General features: G+C 39.5%; 1 protein-coding gene across 1 annotated transcript in view; it reads left to right on the top strand.

The window, feature by feature from the left end:
- Positions 1-8,220, top strand: part of Ccdc6 (coiled-coil domain containing 6) — a 104,061-nt gene extending 95,841 nt beyond the window's left edge. Inside the window, exons 8-9 of the mRNA XM_003473567.5 lie at positions 2,734-2,858; positions 3,956-8,220. Of these exons, the coding sequence (XP_003473615.1) occupies positions 2,734-2,858; positions 3,956-4,150 (320 nt within the window). The 3' untranslated portion in view covers positions 4,151-8,220. The remainder of the gene's footprint in view (positions 1-2,733; positions 2,859-3,955) is intronic.
- The last annotated feature ends 17,555 nt before the right edge of the window (positions 8,221-25,775 follow it).

The raw sequence follows: 25,775 nt of genomic DNA, 5'->3' as shown, positions 1-25,775 counted from the left end.
AAGACTTGGTAGCTGTCTTAATTTTCTCATTGGTGAGACCAAATACTTTATGTCCAAAGTCAAAGGAGGAAAGATTTATTTAGGTCACTGTTTGTAGAGGATGCAGTTCATAGTGGGCTGGCTCCAAGGCAGAGTGGCACAGAGAAGGGCATCACAGGAGAGAAACAGTTATGGCAGGCACCAGACAGTAAAGCAGGGAAGAAGCTAACCAGCAAGCAAGAAGCAGCATCCCTGTTCCTGTCCCTTACATCCTTTCCAAGATGATACCTATCCTTCATGTAGGTAGTGCTCACCCAGGGTGGGTGCATCGAATCCTAGCATCCCACCATGAATCAATCCTAGCATCGTATCTTTGATCCCAGCATCACACAGCCTAGACCTAAGCACCACCAAAAGCCCCACCTGTTACCATATGAGGCTTTGGAGGGATATCTACATATAAGCCATAACAGTGTCTAAATCTTTCACGGAAGCAAAAAGACAGTACAGGAAAACTAATTTTTCATGCAGTTCAGAAAAGCAGTAAGTAAAGTTAATGTGGCTTAGCATCTAACAGCTGGGCATAGGCACAGGATAGTTGATCTTAGGTAATTCCTGTCCAGACTCTCCCCTCTGTCTCCTTTGTTTGCAATTTCTCTTCATTCGTTCATCTAGAATCCACTGTGAGTTAGGTTTCCTGTTAAATGCTGAAAACTCAAAAATACGAGATTGCTGGATCCATACAGTGATAAATAAATGATGGTCCAGCCAGTGAGTCCTTCAGGGCTAACGCTCCAAACACCAGGGCTGCTTAGACTGCTTGGGGGGATAAGTCCTTTTTGGGAACACTGTCAAAATATGGCTGCTTGGACTGTAGCTTAGACTTGTCTAATAATAAGAAAAGCCTGAATGTGTGTACTTGCAAAACATTTTGCAGATGATTCCAGGGGTCCTACATGAAGGTTTTATAGAACATTATAGTAGGCTGTGGGTTGCTTTTTCCTTAAATGTCACTTTCAGGAAACATGAGCCTACTAATTTCCATATAGGCTTTTGTTTCCTATATTGAATGTTTTCAGATTGCACAGTTCTCAGTTTGTTTGCTGTTGTGGTATACATATACACACACGTGTGAGAGTGGGCATGGGGGTCCTGTCCAATCGTTGTGTATGTTTTCTTCTCCTGCCTTCCATCTGATTTTTTAACTCCCTTTGCTTTTTTCTTTTTCCCACTTAATTCTCTTCTCATATCTTCCTATTTTTTTCCTACATCTCAGTTAAAGTCCCGGCATGGCTTGAATGGTTTGACTTTCTTGTTTTTTATTAAAGTGTGGTAAGGACAACATGAGATATGCCATCTCAAATTTTTAAGTGTGCGATAAAGTACATTTGTTAACACATAGACATGGTGTTATATAGCCTATTTAAAGTATATTCATAGCTTAACAGCATCTTTATGCCTCCGAACAGCAATTTCTCTTTTTCTTCTCTTCCTACTCAATCCCTACGATCCACCACTATTGTACTCTGTACCTATGAATTGAACTTTGATTCCATATTTAAGTGGAGCTACACGGTGTTTGCAGTTATCTCATTGCACTTAGTGTAATGTCCTCCAGGTTCATCATATTATCACACATGGCAGGATTTTAAAAAAATTATTCCATTGTATATGTATTCCACATTTTTCTTTATCCACTGATCCATTGATGGGTTGATAGATTGTTTTTACGTCTTGACTATTGTGAATAATACCAGTGAACATAGTTGGGCAGATCTCTCTTTGAGATCCTGATTTTTATCCTTTTGGATAAGTGTTTGGAAGTAAGATTGCTAATTCATATAATTGTTTTATTTGAATTTTGAGAGGCATAGTTTTCCATTTCCCATTTCCACCAACAATGTGTTCCAGTTTCTATATATTCTTGCCAACAGTTAATCTTTTGTTAAAAGATGTTCAGGGAAGTCTGATATGTCATTGTTCTGATTTGCATTTCCCTGGTGATTAGTGATGGCAAGTGTTTTTCACATACCTATTAGCCATTTGTGTACGTGCTTTGAGAAATGCCTATTTATTTTTGTTGCTCTTTTTTGTTGTTATGGGTGTCAAACCTGGGGCTTTTCATGTGCTAGGCAAGCACAGCTGTTCCCATGCCCCCTTTGTTCATGTTTTAATTGAGTTGAAGTTTTTTTTGTTATCTTTGCTGCATATAAATTTCCTTGTATTTCAAATCTTTATTCCTTATCAGATATGTGGTTGGTAAATATTTTCTCCCATTCTCCAGTTTGCCTTCTTACTCTATTGTCTACTTTCTTCTAGGATGTCTATAGTTTCTGATCTTAAGTCTTTAATTAATTTTGAGTTGAATTTTGTGTATGGTATAACATAAAGGTCAAATTTCGTTCATCTGCATATGGATATCCACTTTCCCAGTACAGTTTTTGGAAGACATCTTCCTTTGCCCATCTTGTGTTCTTAGTGTCCTTACCAATTAGCAGCTGATCATGGATGCGTGGATTTATTTTGGAGCTTTCTGTAGTGTCCTAGGGCTTGACCTTCATGTTCCTCATTGCCTAGCATGTCATTCAGTGAGCCCACTGCTCTTGCCATCTGGGATTTTGTCTGGTTGGTTTTGGGTTAGTTTTGTGGCTTTGTTTTATTTTGGCTTTTTTGTGGATGATTTGGACTCTGCATTTAAAAACCACCTAGATAGTTGAAGACTATAGTGATACTTAATTTGTTATCCTGTTTCAGGTCTCTCATATGCAAGTCACACAGTTGGTTTCACACCACCAACGTCACTGACTAGAGCGGGAATGTCTTACTACAACTCCCCAGGGCTTCACGTGCAGCACATGGGGCCATCCCATGGCATCACAGTAAGTGTCCGTGGGGTAGCAAACCAGGCTGTTCTCCTTTGGGAGACTGGGATTGATGCTTTTAGACATACATGTTTCTTCCTCTCTCCTTCCATTTACCTGAATGTTGCAAAGAATTCCCAGTAGTTGACACAAAGTTCTTATGTTGAAACTAAACTCCTTCCCAAGAGGGAAAACTATAACTTCATTTCTTATGAAAAATTGCTCTAAACTAAATCTAATGCTTGCAAAAAGAAAACAAAACTAAAACTCAAAACAAAACAAAAAACCCCTAGCATCTGTGAAATGTAATTTGAATTCTGGCCAATGCCTCTACTGAACTCTGGCCAGCTCCTTGCCATAGAGAGTTGTTGTTTGTAATGACATCTGGAAATATTTGTCAGCATCTTCGTGGGTCACTCACCTTTAATATTCTTCCTGAAACCAACTTTGTTTCTAGTTTTATTCATAATTTCCCCTCCTTGAATTGGAGGGGAGGTTAAGTATATCTGATGCTAACTCTATCCAGAGGAGTTTGCTTTTATTTTTTTTTTTTTCCTATAAACTTGCCATGTTGTTGACTCATAGAATAGCTGAAATGTAGCTAAGATGATAAGAAAATTGGAAAGAATGGCTGGTATTTCCAGTGAGACGATATTTCAAAGAACTCTGTTCTCCAAATCATTTGAGAGACTCATGAATCTCCGTTGTCAGACTAATGGACTTTGTGTTAAAGTACTAACTTTTTTCTTGACCCACAGTCTTTAGAATGTGGAAAACTCACTGAAAATGAGTGAGAGAAGGAACTGAGGATGCACAGCTGACAATAAAAATTTAAAAGGTTGACATAGTAACTTTTTATAACAGTCACTGAAGTGTCCAATAGATTGGTCAGTGCAAGCTTTCTCATAATTCTGCATGGCTTTTTTTTTTTTTTAATGTAGGTAGGAATACTGGTTTAAGTTTTTATGACCAATTCAGGAGCCAGTAGGCCTGAATAAGGCAGTGGCTGCTTTCTGGTCTTTCTGGTTGGTGTTTTATTAGCCTCAGTCACAGTCACACTGTACTGGAAATGAGCCGTGCCCCCAGCTGACCTGCCATTCTCCTCCTCTCTACAGAGGCCTTCACCACGGAGAAGCAACAGCCCTGACAAATTCAAACGGCCCACACCGCCTCCGTCTCCCAACACACAGACCCCAGTCCAGCCACCTCCACCTCCGCCTCCGCCACCCATGCAGCCCACGGTCCCCTCTGCAGCCACCCTGCCGTCTGCCCCTTCGCAACATTCGGTGCATCCCTCCTCCCAGCCTTAATGCATGTGCTTAGTCTGAATTCAAGTTGGGACTCGTCCAATGGAGCCATCTACTCAATGCCAAAGGCTTCCTTCCCTGGCATATTTGGATCTGACTTATTTGCACTGAGGTTATCTAGGCTTCACTATTCATTGTGTTGTAAATGTCTGTCGGAAACGCAGCCAGTGTTGTGGGTCTACAACACTAACCAGATGACTTTTTCCCATCAGTGTTTTACTTGAATCTACATGTATATCCATTCCCTGGCTGGAACATTTGCTTTTTGGTATTTGGCAATTTAGCAGCAGTGTGCAATTTTTGCTTGGCCCCCACCCCGAGCTTCATTTTCTTGGCTTTTAGGTTTGTTAAATAAAAAGGGATATCTTTTTTATATTTTTTTCATGAATTTGCAGAAAATTACTGAGCTGTTATTACCCCTTTCTCCAATTATAGTGGTGTTTATCAGACGTACCAAGAATTCAGCTCTACAAGTCAGACCTTTGAAAATCTAACTTTCATTGTAAACCGGGAGTTAGATGAATCAGTGCCCAAGATGTATTTACTGTTTAATAGAGCTTTCTACAGATACACTTTTTACAAGTTGTTTTCAGTGTAAAGCAACATCCATTATCTCCTGTAAAACAGATAATGTAAAGTACCAGGTCATATGGCTGATTCTTCTCCACATACATGGGATGGATAATGATTGCATTTTAAGATGTGATTCTTTTCTTTATCCTTAATGTTAATCTACCTACACTGGCCCCCCTCTCACGTGAGCCAATGAGTATCCTCCCCACCAGTGCTTTGATGGCTGATTAGAATGTGCTTTTTGATTTCTGCTGCAGAGGGCAATGTGATTGTAACAGAACCAAGGTGATTTCTCCTTTGATTCTTTTTTTGTGTTCTGCGAAAAGTTTGAACAAGCATTTTAAACAAAATGTGATTAGAAAATACTATTTGAAATGGACATTATAGGCATATCTTGGCATACTGACCACAAAATACTGCATTGTTTGGCAGAAAAGTGTAGAGGACAGTAGTATATTAGCATTGATGACTGCTTATTTTATCCAGTATAAGCAAGTAAGTGTACAAAGAAGTATATTCCGAAAATATTATTTCCATTCATTTAGCACAAATAAATTGTGTGGTTTCACTTTAAAGTGGAACTCTTGAGTCACTCTTAATACTTGCAACATCTTTTTTTCTGTTTCTCCGCAGTTGTTTTATACTTTGGTAGTAAAGTGATTTTTACCACCTGTGTTTGCATATTTATATATGCTGTGGATGAAAATAACTTACTAGAGAATGTATATTTTATGATGAGAACGTGTATCTGTTGGATATAATCAGAGAATTGAGAATTAATTTATCAGTAATTTTTAAGAGTTCATGTTTTGTGATAACATCTCTAATAGCTAACTCCTTATGGAACACACTCCTAAAAATAAGGAACCATGACATTGTAGATATTTGATATTGTACAGTATAGAAACCTCCATTTTTGCCTTCGAATGCATATTTAAGACTTAACAATGAAGAAAGTGTTATTGGATAATAGTGTTTGGCTAGCATTTTAAGAACTTGAGAGTAAAAGCAACAATAGGATTTTGGTTTTTTTGGCCTCTTCCTGCTTCCACCCCCAAACTTCTATCCTTCTCAATTGTTAGGAAAAAATTATTGGTCTATAAAATTTTTATTTATAACGTGTATGTAATATACGTAATCATAGTACAGTTCTCAAATGCGGAGAAGGAGTTTGACATTTGCTGTTGAGGCTTTAGATTTTTAATATAATCACACTGGGCTGTGTCAAACCCAGAGATATCTCGGACAGCTCACGGACCTTGCTGGTACATTACCCATTCCAATGAACTCTGAACTAGGCAAACCAATTTTGCCTTCACGGTACAGTTCTTAGTTTCTCTTAAAGGAGAAATACGGTATATGTTTACAAGAATCTTTTATGAGATTGTAGATTTCAATGCTGTTGGTTGGTGTCTTGTATCCAAGAAAGTCCATAATGTAACGATCTTGTCTCAGTTTCCTATCAATTTATTTATCTCCTGAAAGCACAAAGTTAAAAACATTGCCATATGGTGAGTGAAAAAGCACTTGGAGTGAGCAAACAGTCCCTAATAAATGCCTTTTAGAGAGAAGTTCTTGACCTTCAGACTTTTGCAGTGTATTGCTGGTCCCCTAGACTCATCACTTCACTTCAAAACAAAACACTGCTCCTTTAAACCGCACTTTTTCAATGTAAATCTAGTTGCCTCTCTCTGCAGACATTCAGAACTGATAGAACGAACACTACTATTTTGAATTTGTGATGTATCATGTCATTTTTGGTGTTTTATGACCTCGTGTGGAGCCTGTAGCGTTTGAGCAGTACCTGCTAGGACAATTTCTTGACAATGGCTTAGCCACCAGGGACTGGTAAGCGTCAGGCCCTGAGCCTGGAAGGGACAGGAAGCTCCTCACCTGTGGGAAACTGACCTGCCTACATTGGACACTTCACAGAGGAGCTGAATGTGGTTCCTGCCCTTTTGTTACTCGCTCATCCAGGCTGACCCTGAATCCATCCCAGAAGGTCCTTGTAAAATCAGCTGCCTTGCAGGCAGGTGGGAGCAACAATATCTCCCTTAGCTTTATTTCCTGTCTCGCTCAGCTGACAGAGACCTTTGGCTACCACTGTGCTGCTAATAGGATAAGTACTCTGTTGCCAGATTACCATGCCTTTTTTACAAACCAAATTAACTTAATATCTGATGCCTCTGGGCTCTGAACTGAACTGCTTTCTCTCATCAAGCATGCTGGCATTCTAGACTGAATTCTAGAAATTTGGCAGATGAAAGTATTTAAGATTTAGTTTTGAACTTACTCCTTTTTTGATTGGAAGGAGTTTTAAATTCTGAGCTCCTGAAATACTGACTAGCAACCATGGAATGAATGTGTGACCAGAATGTGGCTTTGACACCGAGTGCTGCTGTGCCTTTGTGATTGGCTTCTAACCGATTTGGCCAGAAATAATTGATAATGTGAATTTTTGTTCATTTTTCAATTGTAGGAAAATAGAATCTGTATTACCCTTCGTTAGGTAGATAGAACTTTTCCCTGCACAAAGCCTTGCTTTAGAGGATGCACTTGTAAGGCAAGAAAAAGCATAGAAACTCTATGAGCTTAATACTTTTATCAGTGCAGACGAAACATTTCTGTGTACTTGTCTTATAGGTAACCAACACTGAAAACTTTGTAGTGATGACTACCAAAGAAATACAGAGTAAAATTTTTATTTCCAAATTATTACAGTGACAGCCATTGACGCTGCTATGAGTTTCATGCTCAAGAGCCATTGTAAGGGAGATTAAGGGGTGTTTAGATTTTTAATTTGTTTTTCTATTCCCCTCTCCTCCTTTTTTTCTCCTCACTTAAAAAAAAAAAAAAATGTTAGCATAATGTCCCTGGGAGCATTTTCCAGAATACTCAGCAGTTATTAACTGCCACACCCAGGTTGCCTCTCAGTCGGCAATTGAAGGAGTCTTTTGTTCATGATAGCGTGGGTGTTGTGTGTGTGCACGTGTGTGTGTGTGCATTCATGCCTTAACTCGGGTTACTGCTCAAACTTTAGTTTTTGACTTAGTCTGCACATCATCTAGATTGTATTGTACATCTCAATCCAAACTTCATCCTGGCAAAAACAAAGTTGCAGGCACAACAGGTTAAGAATACATTCCTCTAGAAGAGTATCTGGTCAGATTGACCCTGCGTCTTCTTTGGACTTCATTTGTAACTTAACCTGGAATGCAGAAGTGGACTGTCAAGGAGAAAAAAGCTCAACAAGGAGAAGCGAGCCAGATGCTAGCATGCCTTTTGCCTCTGCGTATCTGTACGCACTGTGTGTTTTTCATGATAGCTTGTCTACAACTTGACTAGGTTGGAGTTCTGGTAATAGTGGCAACTTGACATTCTTGGTTGGAGTTTAGAGAGATGTAAGACTTTCAATTAATGTCTTATTTACTTTATGTTGATTAGTCTTTGATACATGTGCTGAATCAGAAACCTAAATAAAGATAATTTTTTAAAATGTACTTCTAGCGCCTGAAAATCTTTTTCTCTCTTTCGTTCTTTTTTTTTTTTCTTTCTGGTTTCTGAGTTAGAAAATGAACATTGTTTCCCTGTTGGGTCTAACAATGTCCCATTTAGTTCTTAAACTCTAAGGGCTGCCTTAGGAAGTAAAACACATTTAAAACAGCATGCCACGTTACGCCAGCAACTGTCTAACACAACTGGCCTTTCCCTGGTCTCTGGAATGCTTCCAGAGGACAGATGGAACGACTGACCTAGGTCTAGGTATGGCCTGTGCTGTTAGCACAACGAAGCTGCCAAAGGCCGGATTTCTCAGAATGTTAAATGACACATTGCTGTCTATGTGTAGGCCTTGGACTGCACAGTTGGTGTATTAGGGTGCTTATTCTTTAATTTCAGCAACAATGGTTTCAGGATCTATACTGAACTTGAATACTAGTTCTTTCTCGGGACTAGTTAAATTCTCTGAGGCTCGAGTCCTTTACCTGTAAAATAACATAGATGCCTTACCAAGGTGAGTAAATTGGTGCAAGAGTACAGTGTAGTTCTTCAGGACATTGTCTGTTCCCTTTAGTATCTATTCATTTAGGAAGAAACAATATGTAGAGTGTTTTATACGTATTCAGGGGAGAGTGTGTATCGTTTATCAGCTGTATTAGTCCATATCTGTTAGAATCCACTTTCTGGAAGGAAATGTGTACAGGGCCACAGTAAGATTTTTTTTTTGGAATATAGAACCCATTTTTGATACCTTCACAAGCCGTTTCCTCTCTACAAGTAAACACAAACTGGGTGTGGTGATGCATGCCTGTAATTCCAGTGTTCTGGGAGGCTGGGGCAGGAGGATCATAAGTTTGATCCTACCTTGGACCATTTAGCGAGATCATTTCTCAGAAAAAATTTAAAAGACTGAAGGTATAATTCATTGTGAAGGCGTGGGTTCAATCCCTAGCACCCCTCCTCCAAAGTAAGTCAACATACTTTGAATAGGTCAACTCATTCTTAATAGCCCATTTTTAGTATTGGTGCAATGAATTTTTCATTTGATTAGTTGTTTGGTGAACTAAAAACATTCTGGTCTACCCATGGCAGCAGGGTTTTAATTGTAACTTTGTGAAGATACTGATCAGGAAAATACTCAAGATACCTGAATTCAAGTCTTCATCCACTAGCTTCAGTTTTCTGTATAATAAAGACGTCATCTTCACATCAGGATTTAAAATGCTTTAGATGCACAGCAGGTGAGTAAACTTTAAGCTGTAAGTGTGCATTGCTTCTTTTAATGCCTTTTAACGGCTCTGTCAATGTAGAGAGGTTCTGAAATTAACATGCTTGGTTCAGAACACTTTGTTGTGTTTGTGTTGTGTTGTGTTTGTGCATAATTCTCTATAAATCTGGATCCTTATTTTAATGCTATTTAAGGATTGGACAAATAGCTCAGTGAAGAAGCCCTGGGTTCAATGGCAGGTACTGAAAACAAAATTAAAACTTGTGGAAATGCAATTGTGTTTAGACACTAAGTGCAGTTGTGTTAACGTCTAATCCTAACTTGAACTTTTTAACATTCTGTATGAAAAATTTAGTGCATGATAAATTTGGTTTGTGTCTTTATGTGTATGTGACAGGATAGATTGAATTCCTGTCCTGTGAAATTTTCTGATATCATCTCTAATTTCATATTGCATTGGTGCTATGAAATAATATATTTTGATTTTTTTTTCCTTGACATTCTTATTTTCTGCAACCCTGTTTTAGGTCAAGTATGCTTCGGACAAGTTTTTCAGGTTTCTCATTTCCTCAGATTTTGGAATGTTTGCATATGCATAATAAGATATCTTGTGATGGGGATTGAAGTCTAAATATGAAATTCATTTATGTTTGGATATACTTTATACACATAGCCTGATTTTGTGCAATATTTTAAAATAATTTTGTTCGTGAAACAGTGGAATTTTTCATTTACAATATATCATGTGCTCAAAATATTTTACAATCCATAGCATCCCAAGATTTTAGATTTTTGTATGGAAGATAGTCTGCCTGTAGTAATCTAATGTAATCTTCAAGGTTCCTGATTTTAGTGATTAAATCACTAAGTGATTTAAGTTTTCAAGGGTTCAAGTTTTAGTGATTAATCTTACAAACAAAAAGAAAACCAGGCTCAGAAGCGAAAAAGATGACAGAATTAGTAAACAAAGATGTGACAACAGCTGTTAATGTTTCCACATGTTTAAGAGAGGATGTATGAGCATGATGAGAAAAATCATGGAGAATATGAGACTTTGATGAAATTTAAAATAGGAAAAATTTGTTTTAAGTCATTTGTGAATGAGTTTAGGTTTCTGCTCATTAAATGTACCAGAAAAACTTGTAACTGCTTAAAATTAAGATCAGCCTAATAAACCACCCTAGTTAGTCAACCTACTTTTCTCCCTACAAGGAGCTTTGGCTGTGCTCTGGTAAATCAGTATAGGGAAATTACAAACTTCTGGATATCCATTAGACACTCTGATTTGGGTGTGAAGCCTCAACATGTAAAAGTGTTACAGTAAACTATGTCCTGTGAATTCAGTAGTGTCTGGGTCTAGTTTTCCCCTTCTACAAAGTAGGAGTGCAAATAGTGTTTTTAGGATCAAATGAATGGTAGTGTAAAAATTGGAAGATCACCATTCCTAATGTGACTTCATTCATTCTACAAATTGGGTATAGTACATTACTGGGTATGCAGTGAGAAAGAGTCAGTTCTTTCTCTTTTGGAGCTTAGTTTATGAATGCAAAAAGTGTGAGAATTGGGGAACCAATGCAGGGGACCCTAGAGCACTGGGGGAAAGGAAAGGTCACAGAAGACTTCCAAAGGAATTGGTCTTGAGGCAGATTCTTGAAGAACAGGTAGGATTTGGTCAAAAAGTCTTCAGGGTGGAAGGAACAGCATGGGTGAAACCTGGAATGAGGGCATCTATCCAGTCGGTGACTAGGTTCCCTTAAAGCAAACCTTGAGACATCGACTTGAGTACAGACAGCTTATTTATAAAGTGATTCCAAGAAGTAGAACCAGAGTAGAGAAAATGACACCAGTAAAGATAAGTAAATAAGTTGCTAGGTTAGCAGTGTGGGCAATCTGAACTCAGCTCCAATGGAAATCCCAAGAAATAACTTGGAACATATTTCACAGTTATCAGACCAGAGGCCAGGCTGCTGGAAACTGGATCCACCAACTCCTTTCACTCATTGGTTAAAGGTGATCCTGGGAAGAACAATCCACATTGTTTTTTTCCAAGTTGTGCTTAAGAGGCATCTGCAAAAGCTTGAAGCAGAGAAGATATGAGTACCACTCCAGGCTAGATAAGGGCTGACAGCAAAGTAGCCGAGTGTCCAGGTGAAATCAGATGGGCCTCAGGTCTGCTACAGGTGGCCTGGAGCTAACTCGCAACACTGGGTTTAGCCTGAAGTAGCCATGACAATATGAAATACTTCTTGACTTAAAATAAGGGAGGTTTCTATGTTTAGAAATCCACATTCCTACTTTCTTTTGAAAAAAAGAATGATGACAGGGCCCCTCTTACACTCAGCTGCGGTTAAGCTGTAGGTGCATCTAGAAAGGAGACCTCCCACACATCTTCAGATCTACAGTGGTCACTCTGCCCAACACAGTTGAGTACAGCATGGCCCCTCATCTAGGGCATTCGAAGAATTATATGAAGTTTAAGATGGCTAGCACTTCTGTGTGTGCTTCAGAAAAAGATAAAAATTGAAGTCCAGTTTGTGGAAGTGTGACCTATGCTGGAAATACCTAGTGCAGACTCACATACAGGTAAGAAGGTGGAATGTAGTCACCTGGGGGTTTTGCTAAGCCAATCTTTCTTGAGAGCCTGAAGATTGGTCAGGATCTGAAATAAGATTAAAGTGTGTCTGCATACTGTTAGCTGTGCTACCATCTGATTTGCCTCCTCTCCCCAAATGGAATATGTACCATGTTTTCAGCAGGCTTGTTTGAAGATGTCGTCATAGGTGCAGACTTAGAAGAGTCAGATGGCAGTATGTTGGCGAGTGTTGACAGTCCTCCTTTCTGGGACAACAGCTTGCCAATTTTTATGGTATAACTACTTCTCACCATGACTGATTTCAAGCCAGCGATGTGAAGTCACTGCATTTAGATAGAGAAGTACACCAGCACTCTGTGATCTAGTTTTCTAACCATGCAAATATATTCAACATAAATAACCTTACAAATGTATAAAAATGTAGCAAAATAATTACAAAATGGGAGCTTTAAGAGTTTATTACCCTAGGGGCTGGGGATTTAGCTCAGTGGCATAAGCGCCTGCCTTGCAAGCCCGTGGTCATGAATTCAATCCCTGGTACCAGTAAAAATACAAAATACAAAAAAAAAAAAAAAAAAGAGTTTATTACCCTTGCTTTATTAGTATAATCTTTTCTTGTAATTCCATACAGTTTAATTTTCAGTATGTTAAACTACCACTTCACAATGTTTAACAGTTGTCTGTCATGAGCAGTGTTTGAACCTGTGCTAGCCACTTCTGGATCTGAGAAACGCATGGGGCCCCCTTGCCAAAGACATCTGTGCTAGAGGTGCATTGCAAGTGCAAAGAGGATAGTAGAAAAAGAGATTTAGGGAAACTCCAAGCTGAGCCCATGATTGGACCTGGAGCTGGCTGAAGATAAGAAGTTGACAGAAACTCCCTTAGTTAGGTCAACAGCACAGATGCACTTGCTTTGGAGCAAGAGGTCTCATGTACCAGCTGTGTGCTGTCTAGACTTGGACACACTCGCCTCAGCCCCGAGCATGTGTTGTTTTAGGACTGTGGATTTTGCACCCACAATTCTGTACCCTTCTCTTCTATTCACATCATCCTGGTTTACACATAAGCAGGGAACTTACAAAGAAGCCCAAGGAGCTCCCCCAGGTGATTACTTTTCTCTCAGGTGGCCTCTTAGGCACTGTAGACTAAGTTGGCCAGCTCTGGTCCCATTCCTCTTTGTGTTAGATCAGCTGTCAACTGTTTTACAAAATTTAACTTAGCTGGAATCATGTAGTGAGGCCAAATAGTCTGACTCTGGAACATGAGATCCTAGCCACTTACTAGGGAAAAAATGTGGGAAACAAGGTGGGCATGTCCATTGGCAGGCCTGGCACAATACGGGATTTCAGTCAGCGGCCACTGAGAGCTGCCATAGTATCTCCCAGAAGCTGTTGGGGATGTAGGAACAAAATGGAGAAGGGATGCTTTGGTTCACGCTGGAGAGAAGGGGAGCCCGTGGACTTTGTTTGGAGAGGTACCTGACTTGTGTGTACTTTGAGGAGCAGATGAACCCATCTCTATGCTCAGCTCAGTATCTGCATGACCAAGTACGGCAGGCTATAGGATAAATGAATACTCCCAGATACATGATATTAAGGAATTAATGTCAGTTTCATTTCCAGCAATGATGATGTCATTGTGATTATTTTCTTTTTAAAGTTTTTATTCTAGCTAATAGCTATTTCCTTGAAAACCTAGGCCTCAGATCCATGAGAAATGCCTTTGTACTATGATAAAGATGCAGGAGGAGGTATCATTCTACTTATGAAGAAGATTCCAGGTTCATCATAAAACTTTTCTATAGGGAATTAGGCAGATTGTGTCCCAGGGGAAGCTTTCTCCTTAATCATGAGGTCATACGCTTGCCCATCAGAGCCATGTGGGAGATGACACGATGGCCTGAGAATTATCAGGTATGACTGGAAAGGCACAGGACCCAAAGCAGCAGAAAGTGCCGGTTCCAGATGGATTAACTTGCCTGATATGTGGGAGCACCTAGCTGTCTAATCTTCCCAGGCTATATTTTTCCACTTTGTATTGATAAGTAAAACACTGTTAAAGCCAGTTTCTTAATCTGTTCAGTAGAAATACTAGTCTCAAAGAGCTGCTGCTTTTAGAGCTTCATAAATATTTAGAGATGCAATGATGATGATATTTTGGTATAACTCATGGGAAAAATGGAGTAGTGCTTGTGGGTACAGAAGAAGCAAGATGGTCAGTATGTCAATTGCCTAAACTTGAGAATTCATTGCGCTGCTTTTTTCTATAGTTAAGATTTTTGTGACCATTAATTGTAATATGTCAACTTGACTACATTCAGAAATGCCTAATGATTCTGGGTGTATCTCTGGACTGTTTCCAGAGATGACTGGTGTTTGGTCAGCAAATTGAGTGGGGAAGACCCACCCAGGTTATGGATGGCACCGATCCATTGGTTTATAGCTTGAGTAGATTAAAAAAGTGGGCAGGGACTTTTGAAGTTTTTGAAGAACTCCAGGCTGCTTTAGCAATTGTGTATTTTGCTGCTATTGCCTTTGGACATGAGTCTTCAGCTTCTTCAGCCGTTGAACACAGACTTTTACCAGAAAATCTCCGGGGAGTGTCCAGGCCTTTGGTTTTCGACTGGTGCTGCATCCTTTTTTTTTTTTTTTAAATTTTTTATTTAAGGAGAAAAGAAAAAAAAAAAACAGTGAAGGGGTACAAGTTATACAGATTTACAGAAGAAAAAAATGCGCAGTAGGAAATCACTAGTTAATGGATTACATATTGCCATCTTAGAAATAATTGTTCAAGTCACAAAATTAAAGCTTGTAGAGTGGACATTCCAACAATGATACTGCAAACAGTTCTGTTCAATGATCCAATAAAACTCTGTGATATCATTTTCTATCTTATACACTTAAATATACATGCAGTTATATAGTTTAGAGCACTTTCTTTTCCTCTCTTTTGTACAATGACTATTACACATTTTGGGTTTCATTGCTCCCACGGTTCTTATTGCTTTTTTGGAAGAGAGTAAAACCAAATGTGACATAACAGAACAGAATCGGTCAAGTCAAAAGGGTGGACATAATAGATAATATAAAAACATAATACAAGGTGATCAACAATGGTTACCATAATGCCTCCCGCTATCTCTAATAGAATTGCCTATATCATTAGTTGTAATACAATTGAACAAAACAGTAAAGAACAAAACCGACAAAACCAAAACATTGGAGACATTGTAGGTCTTCAAAAGTAGATAAAAGTCAACGAGAATGGGCGTTATAATGAATCTCATTATCTTCTCAGCTGATGCCTAAACTTTCGAACCTGATACTATCCAGCAAAACAGAATAGAGGAACCTCAGTCAAAAACAAGATGGTGAGAGTAATACAGGGCTTCAAATCGAGATAATAGAAAGTCAAAGTGGGTTACTGTATTATATCCTGCTATTTTTTTCCCTTTAATTAAACAGATAAAAATAAAAAAGTAAATAATGGAGTGGAGATTAAGAAAAAAGAGGGCATAACAGCGAAACAGGGCAGATCAAAACATAACCATTTAAGCAGAATAGTGTTTCACCACCAGATAATTCCGACCCAAAAGTAGTTACCATATAGACTCTTTCCTTGAAGTCCTTGAGTACAACTTTGTATAATGTAGCATTAAGTATATCAAAACAATGTAAAACCATTTAAGAGAATGACAGCATTATAGAGTATTTAGAATCGACTAACAGAAAATGAACAATGGTTTCTGTATATTCTCCTTGTCTTTAAAAGGTTTTTGCTTATACTATCGTACATAATAAAATCCAATAAGATACAACCTGTTTAGACCATTGGAGACAGAAGAACAAAAGCTAGATGAGACTTCAAAACAAGATGGTACTAAATCAGTATTACCTATTAAGATGTCATTTTCTCCAAAATAGCTGTTCCTATCATCCAATCTTCTCTGTCTCATTTCTGTTGAGCTCTTTTTCTGTCAGTAGCTGTCAGTTTGTCTTCTTCATTTTGTTCTCTGCTCCATTCTTTGTGGCCTCCCCGCCACTATTTCTGGGTTCTTTGTATTTTTCTTTTTTTAGAATATCCTGCAATACTTTCTGTAGGGTTGAATTGGTGGTTGCAAATTCCCCCAGTTCCTCTTTATCCTGGAAGCACCTTGTTTTTCCATCAATTTCCAGGGACAGTTGTGCAGGATATCTCAATCTTGGCTGGAGATTATTATCTTTCAATGCTTGAATTATTTCCCCCCACGCTCTTCGTGATTTGATGGTTTGTGCAGAGAAATCTGCTGTAATTCTGATGGGTGTTCCCTTGTAAGTGGTCTGTTTCTTGTCTCTTACAGCTTTTAATATTCTGTTCTTGTATTGAATTTCTGGAATTTTTATTATTATATGCCTGGGTGTTTCTCTGTTAGGGTTGTAGGTAGCTGGGGTCCTGTATGCCTCATACATCTGAGTATCTTTACCTTTTGCTAAATTAGGAAAATTCTCCTGGATTATTTCTGTGAGTAGCTTTTGTAGTTGACTTGTTTGTGTCCCTACTTCTTCTTTTATGTTCTTAATCCTTAAGTTATGGCTCCTCTTATCATCTTCTTGTCTTTGTATTATTGCTGTTTGTTTCTTTGTTATTTTTAAGAAGTTTTTCATTTCATTCTCCCATGTTTCAAGTCTGCCCTCCAGTTCAGATAGTCTGTCCTTAGTTTCTTTCAAGCTGTTATGCCAGTCTTGGATAGACTTCTTAATTTCTTGATAGTCCCTTTGAACCTGCTTCACATACTCAATGCTTTCTCTGTTTTCTCCATCAAGCAATTCTCCCCTCTTTTTCTGTTCTTCCATTCCACCATCTGTTTTTTCCTGGGTGGTGCTTAGCATTTCTCTAACTATTCTGCATACTTCTAGCTTTAGGTCGTTGATAACTTCATTTCTGAATTGGTCTATGAGGCTCTCTATATGGCGCTTAATGTATATTGGTGCGGTGTCCACTATTGCCTATTTCTCAGAATTGGGGGCCGAGGAGCCTTTCTTGTTGCTTCCCTTCCCCATATATTCTGTTCCTTATAAAATGCAAGCTTACATAGGAGGCCTGGCTTCCCTGCCTGTCAGCCACAGCCTGATCAAATTGCGCTGGCTAGGTGTTCCCGCCCACCACTGCGCACCAGGGAGTTGCGGAGGAGGCAGCCTACGCGGGAGTCAGTCGCTCCTCTGGGCCACCGTCAGGCTCTGGGATCTGGGTTAGGCCAGCCTACCGAGTCCGCCCGCAGCGTCACGCAGGCCAGGCACTTTTCACCAATCCCGTCCGAGAGGGGAATGTGTGGCTGGAGTCGCCACCGCGCCCTGCTCTTACAGGACTGCCCGAGCCCAGAAAGTCCTCCGCTGGAGTCAAACTGTGGTAGGGGGTCAGTTTCTCTCACTCACCTCGCCACCAGTCAGTTTTCGTGTACGCCTCCTTGTCCGTCCTGTTTTCGACTCCGTTCGCAGACTCCCGTTCCCAGAGCTTCTGCGCGTCTCTCCTTGCAGAGCCGCTGTGGAGGCAGCCAGCCGCCCGGCGGCGGGAAACCCAAATCGCAGTTTCCAATGGCGCAGGGTGGAGCCTCCACACCGAGTCTTTTCTGTTCCTATTTTAGCGCCAGGACTGTATTCTAAGTTGGTTTCTCTCAGCCCAGTTCGTTCCTGAGTCAGCAGAGCATATCTCTACAGGTTCATGTCTCCTTAGTCCGAATCACTCCTGGCCTCTGAGCCGAGCCTTTCAGAGAGCCTCCGGTAGTTGCTGTTGTCTGTCCGCCATGTTCTCCCTGAAGTCCTGCTGCTGCATCCTTGATTCCTCTTGTTTTGTGGCTTCTGTCTTCTTGGGCTGAGCAGCAACTGGGTCTTCTAGCTCTGCAGTATGCAGACAGCCACTGGGGACTCTCCCATCTTTGATTCAGTAAGCCTACCTAATAAATGTCCTTGTGTAATTATACATAGATGGCATTTTCTATTTGTGTTCCTCTAGTGAAACCAGTCCAATACAGATTTTGGTACCAGGAGTAGTTCTAAAGAAACAGAATGGTAAGGATGCATTTCTCTTATCAGTTTAGTAGTTCCTGGAGTTGGCTCTCTAATTTGGTTAGACCTAAAGTTGTCATCATCTCTCCTGACAATGTAGAGTATTGATAATCTTTGACATGGACTATTTAAAATAACATGTGGCATATATCCATGTGATCATTCTCAATCACTGTTAGAGTTTTCTGATGCAATAAAGGAGCAGAATATAAGAAAAAAGAAAAAGTGACATTTTTTTTTTTAAAAGACGTGGAGAAGAGCCCACAACCAGCAAGAGTTTAGCTTTCTCCTCTGCCCGGATATGGGGATGTAGAGTGTATGTGACCTTGGACCGGATGTGGTGCTTGGGGCAGGCTTTGATGATCCACAAGGAGCTGATTGGAATTTCTTTAGTGCACTGGGAAAGGAAGGAAGAATTTGTAATCAGGGAAGAAGGAGGAAGTGGCCATCAGGCTTAGCATCCCTGATTTAGCCTTCCACCATGTTGAACCTCAGCCATAATGTCCTGTAATTTATTCTAAGGCAAAACTGTTTCATTCACCACTCATGAGAAAGAAAAAATTCAGTGACTTCACATAATACTTCTGAATACTTTTGAAGGACTAAGACACAATGCTGTTGCCTGGTTAGCTCAAAGAATTCAGATTGCAAGTTCCAAACATGAATAAACAAACTAAATGCTTCTCAGTGTGTCCTGAAGGGCATTCTTCTCTCCTGTGCCATAGTGCTAAAGTTGGTGAAAAACCAACCCCAAGCCCTGAGTGTGCAATTGGCTGAATACAGCACAACTTAATGCTTAGCCTCTATGAGTATCTGCACTTAAAGTGAGTGCAATGATCAGAAAAGATGACATCAATTGGGGTGGATATGTTTAGGGAGCACCTGAAGAGTCTGGGGAAGCTGAATTCCTAAATTTTGATGAGATTATGTTGGGAAAGGAAGAGATTTCCCACATTTAGTGGCAGAGGCATCCCTGTGCCTACGTTCTGTGGAATTGGCTTCTCCGCCCTCGCCTGAAGAAACTGATGTTCTGTTGCCTTTGGAGGCAGTAATGACCTTCCTTTATGCAGTGATCAAACAAAACAATGCCAACAATGTGACTCAGGATCTACCTGCATCCCTCACTTTTGCCTCTAGGCCTTAAACCAAGTTCAGAAAACTCCTCAAGGTAAGGTGCACAGTGACACATGAAGAGATATGCCCTAAGTCCCTAAGAACTTTTCATTTTCTAATTCTTCAAAGCAGAAGTCTGGGAACATATATGAAAATAGATTTTAAGATTTTAATGGATTTTGAGAATTTAAGGATGGAAGGAATATAAACCTGAATGCAACAGAATTTCTTGATATAGATTCATTAAGCAAAGATTCTAGACTTAACGTTGCAGATCATGAGCTTTTTTAAAGGTGCTAATACTTTATTTGATTGGCTGGCTGCAGTATGGATCCAAAGATGGCCCATTGTAAATGAACGGGCATGGTAATTTGCCCAAATAAATGGACCAAATATTCCTGGTTCCTATTCTTGATGTACTGCTTTCTGTCTTCCAGAATCTGCCAGTGGCCTCATGAGGTATACCCTATGATCAGCTGACAGAAGAAAGACAAGGACCTAATTTACAGATGATTCTGCATGTTATGTAGGCACCACTTAGAAATGAGCAGCTGCAGCATGCAGTGCCTTTGTGGGGGACATTTCTGAAAGACAGTGGTGAAGAGAAATCTTAATAATGGACAGAACTTTGAGCAGTGCACCTGCTAGTACATTTTCCTTGGAAGAAAAAAATAGCCAGATAGACTCTAACTAATGGCCTGACTGGATAGTCAGGTACTTGGAACATGACTGAAAAATTGATGACAAACATAAGGGAAAGGCATGTGGATAGATCTCTCCGTATAAGCCAAGCATATGAAGATATTTGCATTTCATGTAAATGTTCACCAAAAGGGGGCCTCAGTAAAAGAGAAGTAATCAAGTGGATAGGATGACCCATTCTGTGGGCAGCAGTCAGTCTGTTAACTACCCTTGTCATTGCCCAGTGGGCTCATGAATGAAGGTGCCATGGTGACAGATGGAGGTGATACACGAGTTGAGTAAGCTCCACTTAACAAGACTGACCTGGCTACAGCAGCTGCTGAGTGCCCACTCTGCCAGCAGCAGAGACCAACACTGAGGCCCTGACATAGTTCCATTCCTAGGGTGATCAGCCTATCACCTTGTGACAGGTTGACTATCATGGAAGAGGCAAAACCTTGTCCTTACTTGAATAAACACTTATACTGGGTACAGATTTGCCTTCTCTGCACATAATTATTCTGTCAAAATTACCATCTGCGAACTTATGAAATCCCACATGCACTATCATGGTATTCGATAAAGCATTGCTTCTGAACAAGGAACACACTACATGACCAGAGTAGTATGGTAATTCATTCTCATAAATTTCACTAGTCTTACAATGTTTCCACCATCCAAAGCAGCTAGATTACTAGAATGGTGAAATGGCCTTTAAAGGATGCAGTTACATTATCATCTAGTTGGCAATCCTTTGCCGGGCTAGGAGTGAAGTTCTCCAGAAGGTTGTACATGTTTGTATTCAGCATCTAATACTCTATATTGTACTGTTTCTCCTATTGCTAGAATTCACAGTCCAGGAATCAAGGGGTGGAAATGGAAATGGTACCATTCACCATTATGCCTAATGGTGCTGTGGCTTCCTGTTTTTTATGACCTCCTGGCCTAGAAGGGAGAAAGCTTCCACTGGGAGTCCAACAATGATGCCATTGTATTGAAGCAGAGTTTTTCCTCTGACCATTTTGGTCTCCTCATGCCTTTGAGTCAACTGACTAAAAAGAGAGTTATGGTGTTGGCAGGGATGATTGATCCAGACTGCCAAGGGGAAATTGGATTATTACTGCATAGTGGAGGGGAGGAGGAATATGTTTGTAATGCAGGAAATCCCTTAAGGTGTCTCCTAGTATTACCGTGCCCTGGTATTAAGGTAATGGGAAACTAGAGCGATCCACTTAAGGCAGGATGAAAAATGACCTAGTGTCTTCATGAATAAAGATATGAGTCACTTTGCTAGGTAAACAAGATCTGCTGAGGTTCTTGCTGAAGGCCAAGGAAATACAGATTTAAAAAGTGGCAATCAGAGGTACCTCGGATCCATGTTTCTGGTCACAAACCAAACTAGATGAGCACCAAATCAAATTTCTCCATAAGGTCAGCATTGAATCTAAACATTAAATTTGATTAAGTTCTCATCCAACTTGTTTACAATCAGAATCGTGGAAAGAGTAAAGTTCATGAACTGAGGTACCACCGTACCAGCTACTACCTGACCTGTCACAGAAACAGAATTATAATTTTTATTAGTGTTTCTTTCCTATTTTGTTAGTGTTTGTGCATATATACAAACATATTAAGCAGATATCTTTGTTCCCTTTCTTTGTAAGATAACATAGTTTAAGAGTGGTATTTAAATATTATTAAACCTACATTATAATATTTCAGTTATGGAATATAAAAAAAAGAGTAACACTCAAAAACCTTGCCTTCCACTTTGTGGTCAAAATTAGTGTGCTTCCATTTGTCCACAGGTTAGTTGTATCATGAAGGTGTAATTATGAATCTGCTATTGTATTGGAGGTTTAATATGATTTACGGAGATGTGTCCAATTAACAAGGGATGGGCCTTTAATTATGATATGTTACCTTGACTTGATTAGGAAGTGCCTAGCAGTTCTGGGTGTATATGTGGGATGTTTCCATAGATGACTGGCATGTGGGCCAGCAAACCAAAAAGGCAAAAACCAGCTGGGTTACATATGGTACCTCAGTTCATGAACAATAGGCTTGTACCTTGGATGGATGAAAAAAGGGACATGAGAAGGAAGTGTATATTTTTTAAGAACTTCAGTTTGCTTAATTGGGAGTGTATTTTGCTACTGTCACCTTTGGCCATTAATCTCCATTTTCTTCAGTCTTCCAGAGCAGACTTACACTAGTGGATCTCCAGTGAGTTTCCACTTCTCTGCCTTTGGATTAATGCCTTATCGTTGGCCCCTTTTCTATAGCTTCCTGGGCAGCTACTGGATTCCCTGTCTCAACAGCACACAGATGGTTATTGTGGACTCTTCTGATTTTGATCCTGTGAGCATACCTAATCTTCCTTCATTATTATACATATATTTTCTATTGATTGTCTTCCTCTATAAAACCTTCACCAATAAATTTTTATAGTAAAATTTTTATAAACAGAATAGGTGGCCATTAAGAGATTTCTTTTTATTTTAAGAGACTAAAACAAAACAAAACAGAACAAATCAGAACAGAACAATGCAAGCAACACAGGACTTCACAAGTCAACAAGAAATCAACAGTGGCTACCATAATGTCTCCTGTTTTCTTCGAAATAGTTGTCCAACCATTAAGAGATTTTTAAGGATTGAAAAGAAGGGAATCTTGAAATAGAGCCTATGCTAGACATGCTAATACTAGAAAATTCTAGGGTTTTTTTGTTTTTGCTAAAGGTCAGAATCAATTTTTGTAGTACTTGTGACTGAATTCATGACCTTCACACTGGGCTATGTCCTCAGCCTATTCTTATATTTTATTTTGGAACAAGTTCTTGCTAAATTGGCCAGGCTGAGCTTGAATTTGCAATCCTCTTGCCTCACCTTCCAGAGTGCTGGGATTAAATGTGTGTGCCCCACAATCAGCTAAGAACATTTTATATATCACTTTGTACAGTGAGAAACATGGCAAGGGGTTGTTGTGAACTGAGTAAAAATTTCTAGATTTATGAGTTATAAGCCCTGGGCAACTGGATTGTCATGACTGACTGTTGAATTTGAAGCTAAGAAAATGTTTTCTCTTTATTATTTTTAGTTCCCATCTACATATTTCCACAGGTCACAGAGCTGATACTGTGGGGCCTTCTCCTTTGCTTGGAAAAGGCCAAACCCTACAGTGGTCCACAAGCTGGTATTTAATGTTGCTGTCATTACGGTTGGAGTTGACCTTATGAAACTTTGAGATTATTAAAGAACTAGAGTGAATTTACTTAGCTTAGGAGTACTAAGCTATTACACTAACATTGAGACTTCTGAGGAAATAATCTGTACTGAACCAAGTGTCTAAGTGAGACATCTATGATGGGTATATCTGAGCTAAGGAATTAGGAAGAAGACAATATTAAGTCCCTCTCATGGTCTTCCAGTTTCTTTATGGGAATACACACTGTGCTTTTTAAATTGCCAGGCTGGATATTTGTGATGTATTGGGGGAGCCTTTCAGGTTATACAATGGGTCACCCCCCTGTTGGGTAGTGTGGCTATGCATGAAACCACCTGAGAACAGGGTGAGAGGCCAAACTCTGACATTGTGGCTCCAAGGTGTGGTCCAGTGTCCTCTTGATCAGTTTCAGACATTTTATAACAGCTGCTAACTTGTCTAATTACCCCTGGGTTAGTATGGTTAGGAATTTAAAAATGTTTGTAACTGGCTGTGTTGGGGATGGGGGTGGGATGTACATTTCTGACGCTTTTGGCTTGTTCTCTAAGGGGACTACCATGCATTTAGCCTTGGTTTAATAGAACTAAAAGTTGAGAATCGTTAAGAGGGGAAAATCAGGCTTGTCTAACCTTCTAACTTCTCTGTAAGAGCAGTTTGATGTTCTGATGAGACAGCATCTATATTATAGCCCTGGAACGGCATGGTACCCCGATTCCTAACCAGTTTTGTAAATTTGAGCAATCCTGACTTTGTATTTTATCCTCTCATCTGAAAATAAATCCTCTGTTTTCTTGTTGCTCAGAGAACCATTTGGCTGCATGATCCAGTGCTGATTTACTGAGATGAAAATGTTAACAGTTTGGAGGGGGAAAGGAATGACTTTATTTATAAAGCAATTAATAACCAAGTGCTTTTTGTGTTACTTACTTTCTCTTTGCATTGGGAAAGCAGTTGCCTTCAATTGTCATTACAATCCTCAGTTGTTAAGTAAATTTTATTGCCACTCACACAACCCAAAGGTTATTCATGTCATTGACCTTTCTGCAGCAAGAGTTCCTTCAAAGACCTAGAGGCAAAACCTTTCAGACTCTGAGCCAGGTTTGGACCTGCAGTATTCCTAAGCTCAAATCTTAAGTTACATTTTTGTTTGTTTTTCTGTGATAATTGGAATTCTCTATATGGTTGGGTTAGCACAATGTTGCCTCTGATGGAAAGTTCAGCTTATGGGGGCACTAACATGCATCTATGTGCAGTAAGCTCTCTAGGTAAATCAATTTCTGAGAATTTCACTTTTCCGATATTTGTCCCGTTGTCAAATCTGGCTACAAGGAGACCAGAATACACACTTCAGTTGACACTATGAGTACTTCCTTTATTCTTGTTTCCTTCCCTCTTTCTCCTCTCCTTCCTTTTCTTCCTGTTTCTTTCCTTCCTTCCCTTAAAAATGTGTGCTTTCACGGGAGCTACTCTTATATATTGACCGCGTGGCACTGGGCTCCAGAATGCTTGAATTCAGATAACCATGACACATATAACTTTGGATAAATTGCATAACTACTCAGCCTTATTTCTTTTCTTGTTCACTGATATATTTATGCAAAGATTTTAGTAAAGGGACTAGAACAAGTTAAGTTTCAAATATGAAAACTATTATTCCATGTTCTCTTATTCAATGATTTTTTAAGCAACAAGATTTCTAAAATATTAAGTTTTGGTGGTACAAGTTATTTTAGGTTGTCATATCTGAGTTTGTTTTTCAACATTAATTTTCTGAATGTACAATTAAAAAGATGATCACAACATTCAAAATGTACTTAATTTTCCCAGCAGCAAAGATATATGAATGCTGCAGCTTAAATCTATAATATTACAGTTTAGAATTTTTTCAGATTTTGGAATGCTTTGGTTTGTTAAATGGATGTACTTGGGAACATAATGTTAAATGAAATATATCAGATGCATAAGCTTAAATATTGCATGCTTTGTCTTACATGAAAAATCCAAGTTATAAAGAAAGCAAAATAAAATGTAGATAATAGAAGTAGGGAGATAGATCTTTCTCAAATGGGAAACGGATTAGAGGGAGGAGGAGGAGAGGAAAAAAGAGGAGGAAAAAGGAATTAAAAAGGAATTACCGTGTTATAAACAAACTCCCCACAAGGACTGTACACATGTACTACAAACACGCACACACAAAATTTACTTACATACTTTATTCTTATCAAGTTTCCGCTTTAGAGATGTGATGACATGTTTGTCAGTTTCAAAAACTCTCCACCTCTGCATTCCGCACTGTGTCAGCCATGCAAATTCCCCTTCACCTTGGACAGGAATTGTAACTGGGCAAAACTGAGCCAGACAGGGCAGTGGCATTGGCAACAGCTTTAGAGACTTTTTTTTTTTGTCATTTCCTTTCCACTGCCCCCTACTATCCAAAGACCTTCTAGTCTAAAAAACAGTGGGGTGATTAAAGCCAGGAAGTTGGTTTCCTGATAAAATATTATTTCTGCCTCAGTCCTTTACTTATTTATTGTCAGTGGCTTCACTGTGGGTAACTCTTCCTGCAAAGAAGTCAGTCTCCTTCCTCACACAAAGCTTTGCTTACTGGGCCCTGTGCCTTGGAAACACAGGAGCAAGGCTTTTTCAACTCTGGCCTTGCTCTCAGGTGGCAGGGCC

This window comes from Cavia porcellus, unplaced genomic scaffold, assembly GCF_034190915.1.
Source record: "Cavia porcellus strain 051 isolate PalLab524CR breed Dunkin Hartley unplaced genomic scaffold, mCavPor4.1 scaffold_28, whole genome shotgun sequence".
NCBI lineage: Eukaryota > Metazoa > Chordata > Mammalia > Rodentia > Caviidae > Cavia > Cavia porcellus.
Note: the sequence above shows the minus strand (reverse complement) of the source record. Positions and strands in the feature narration are given on the sequence as shown.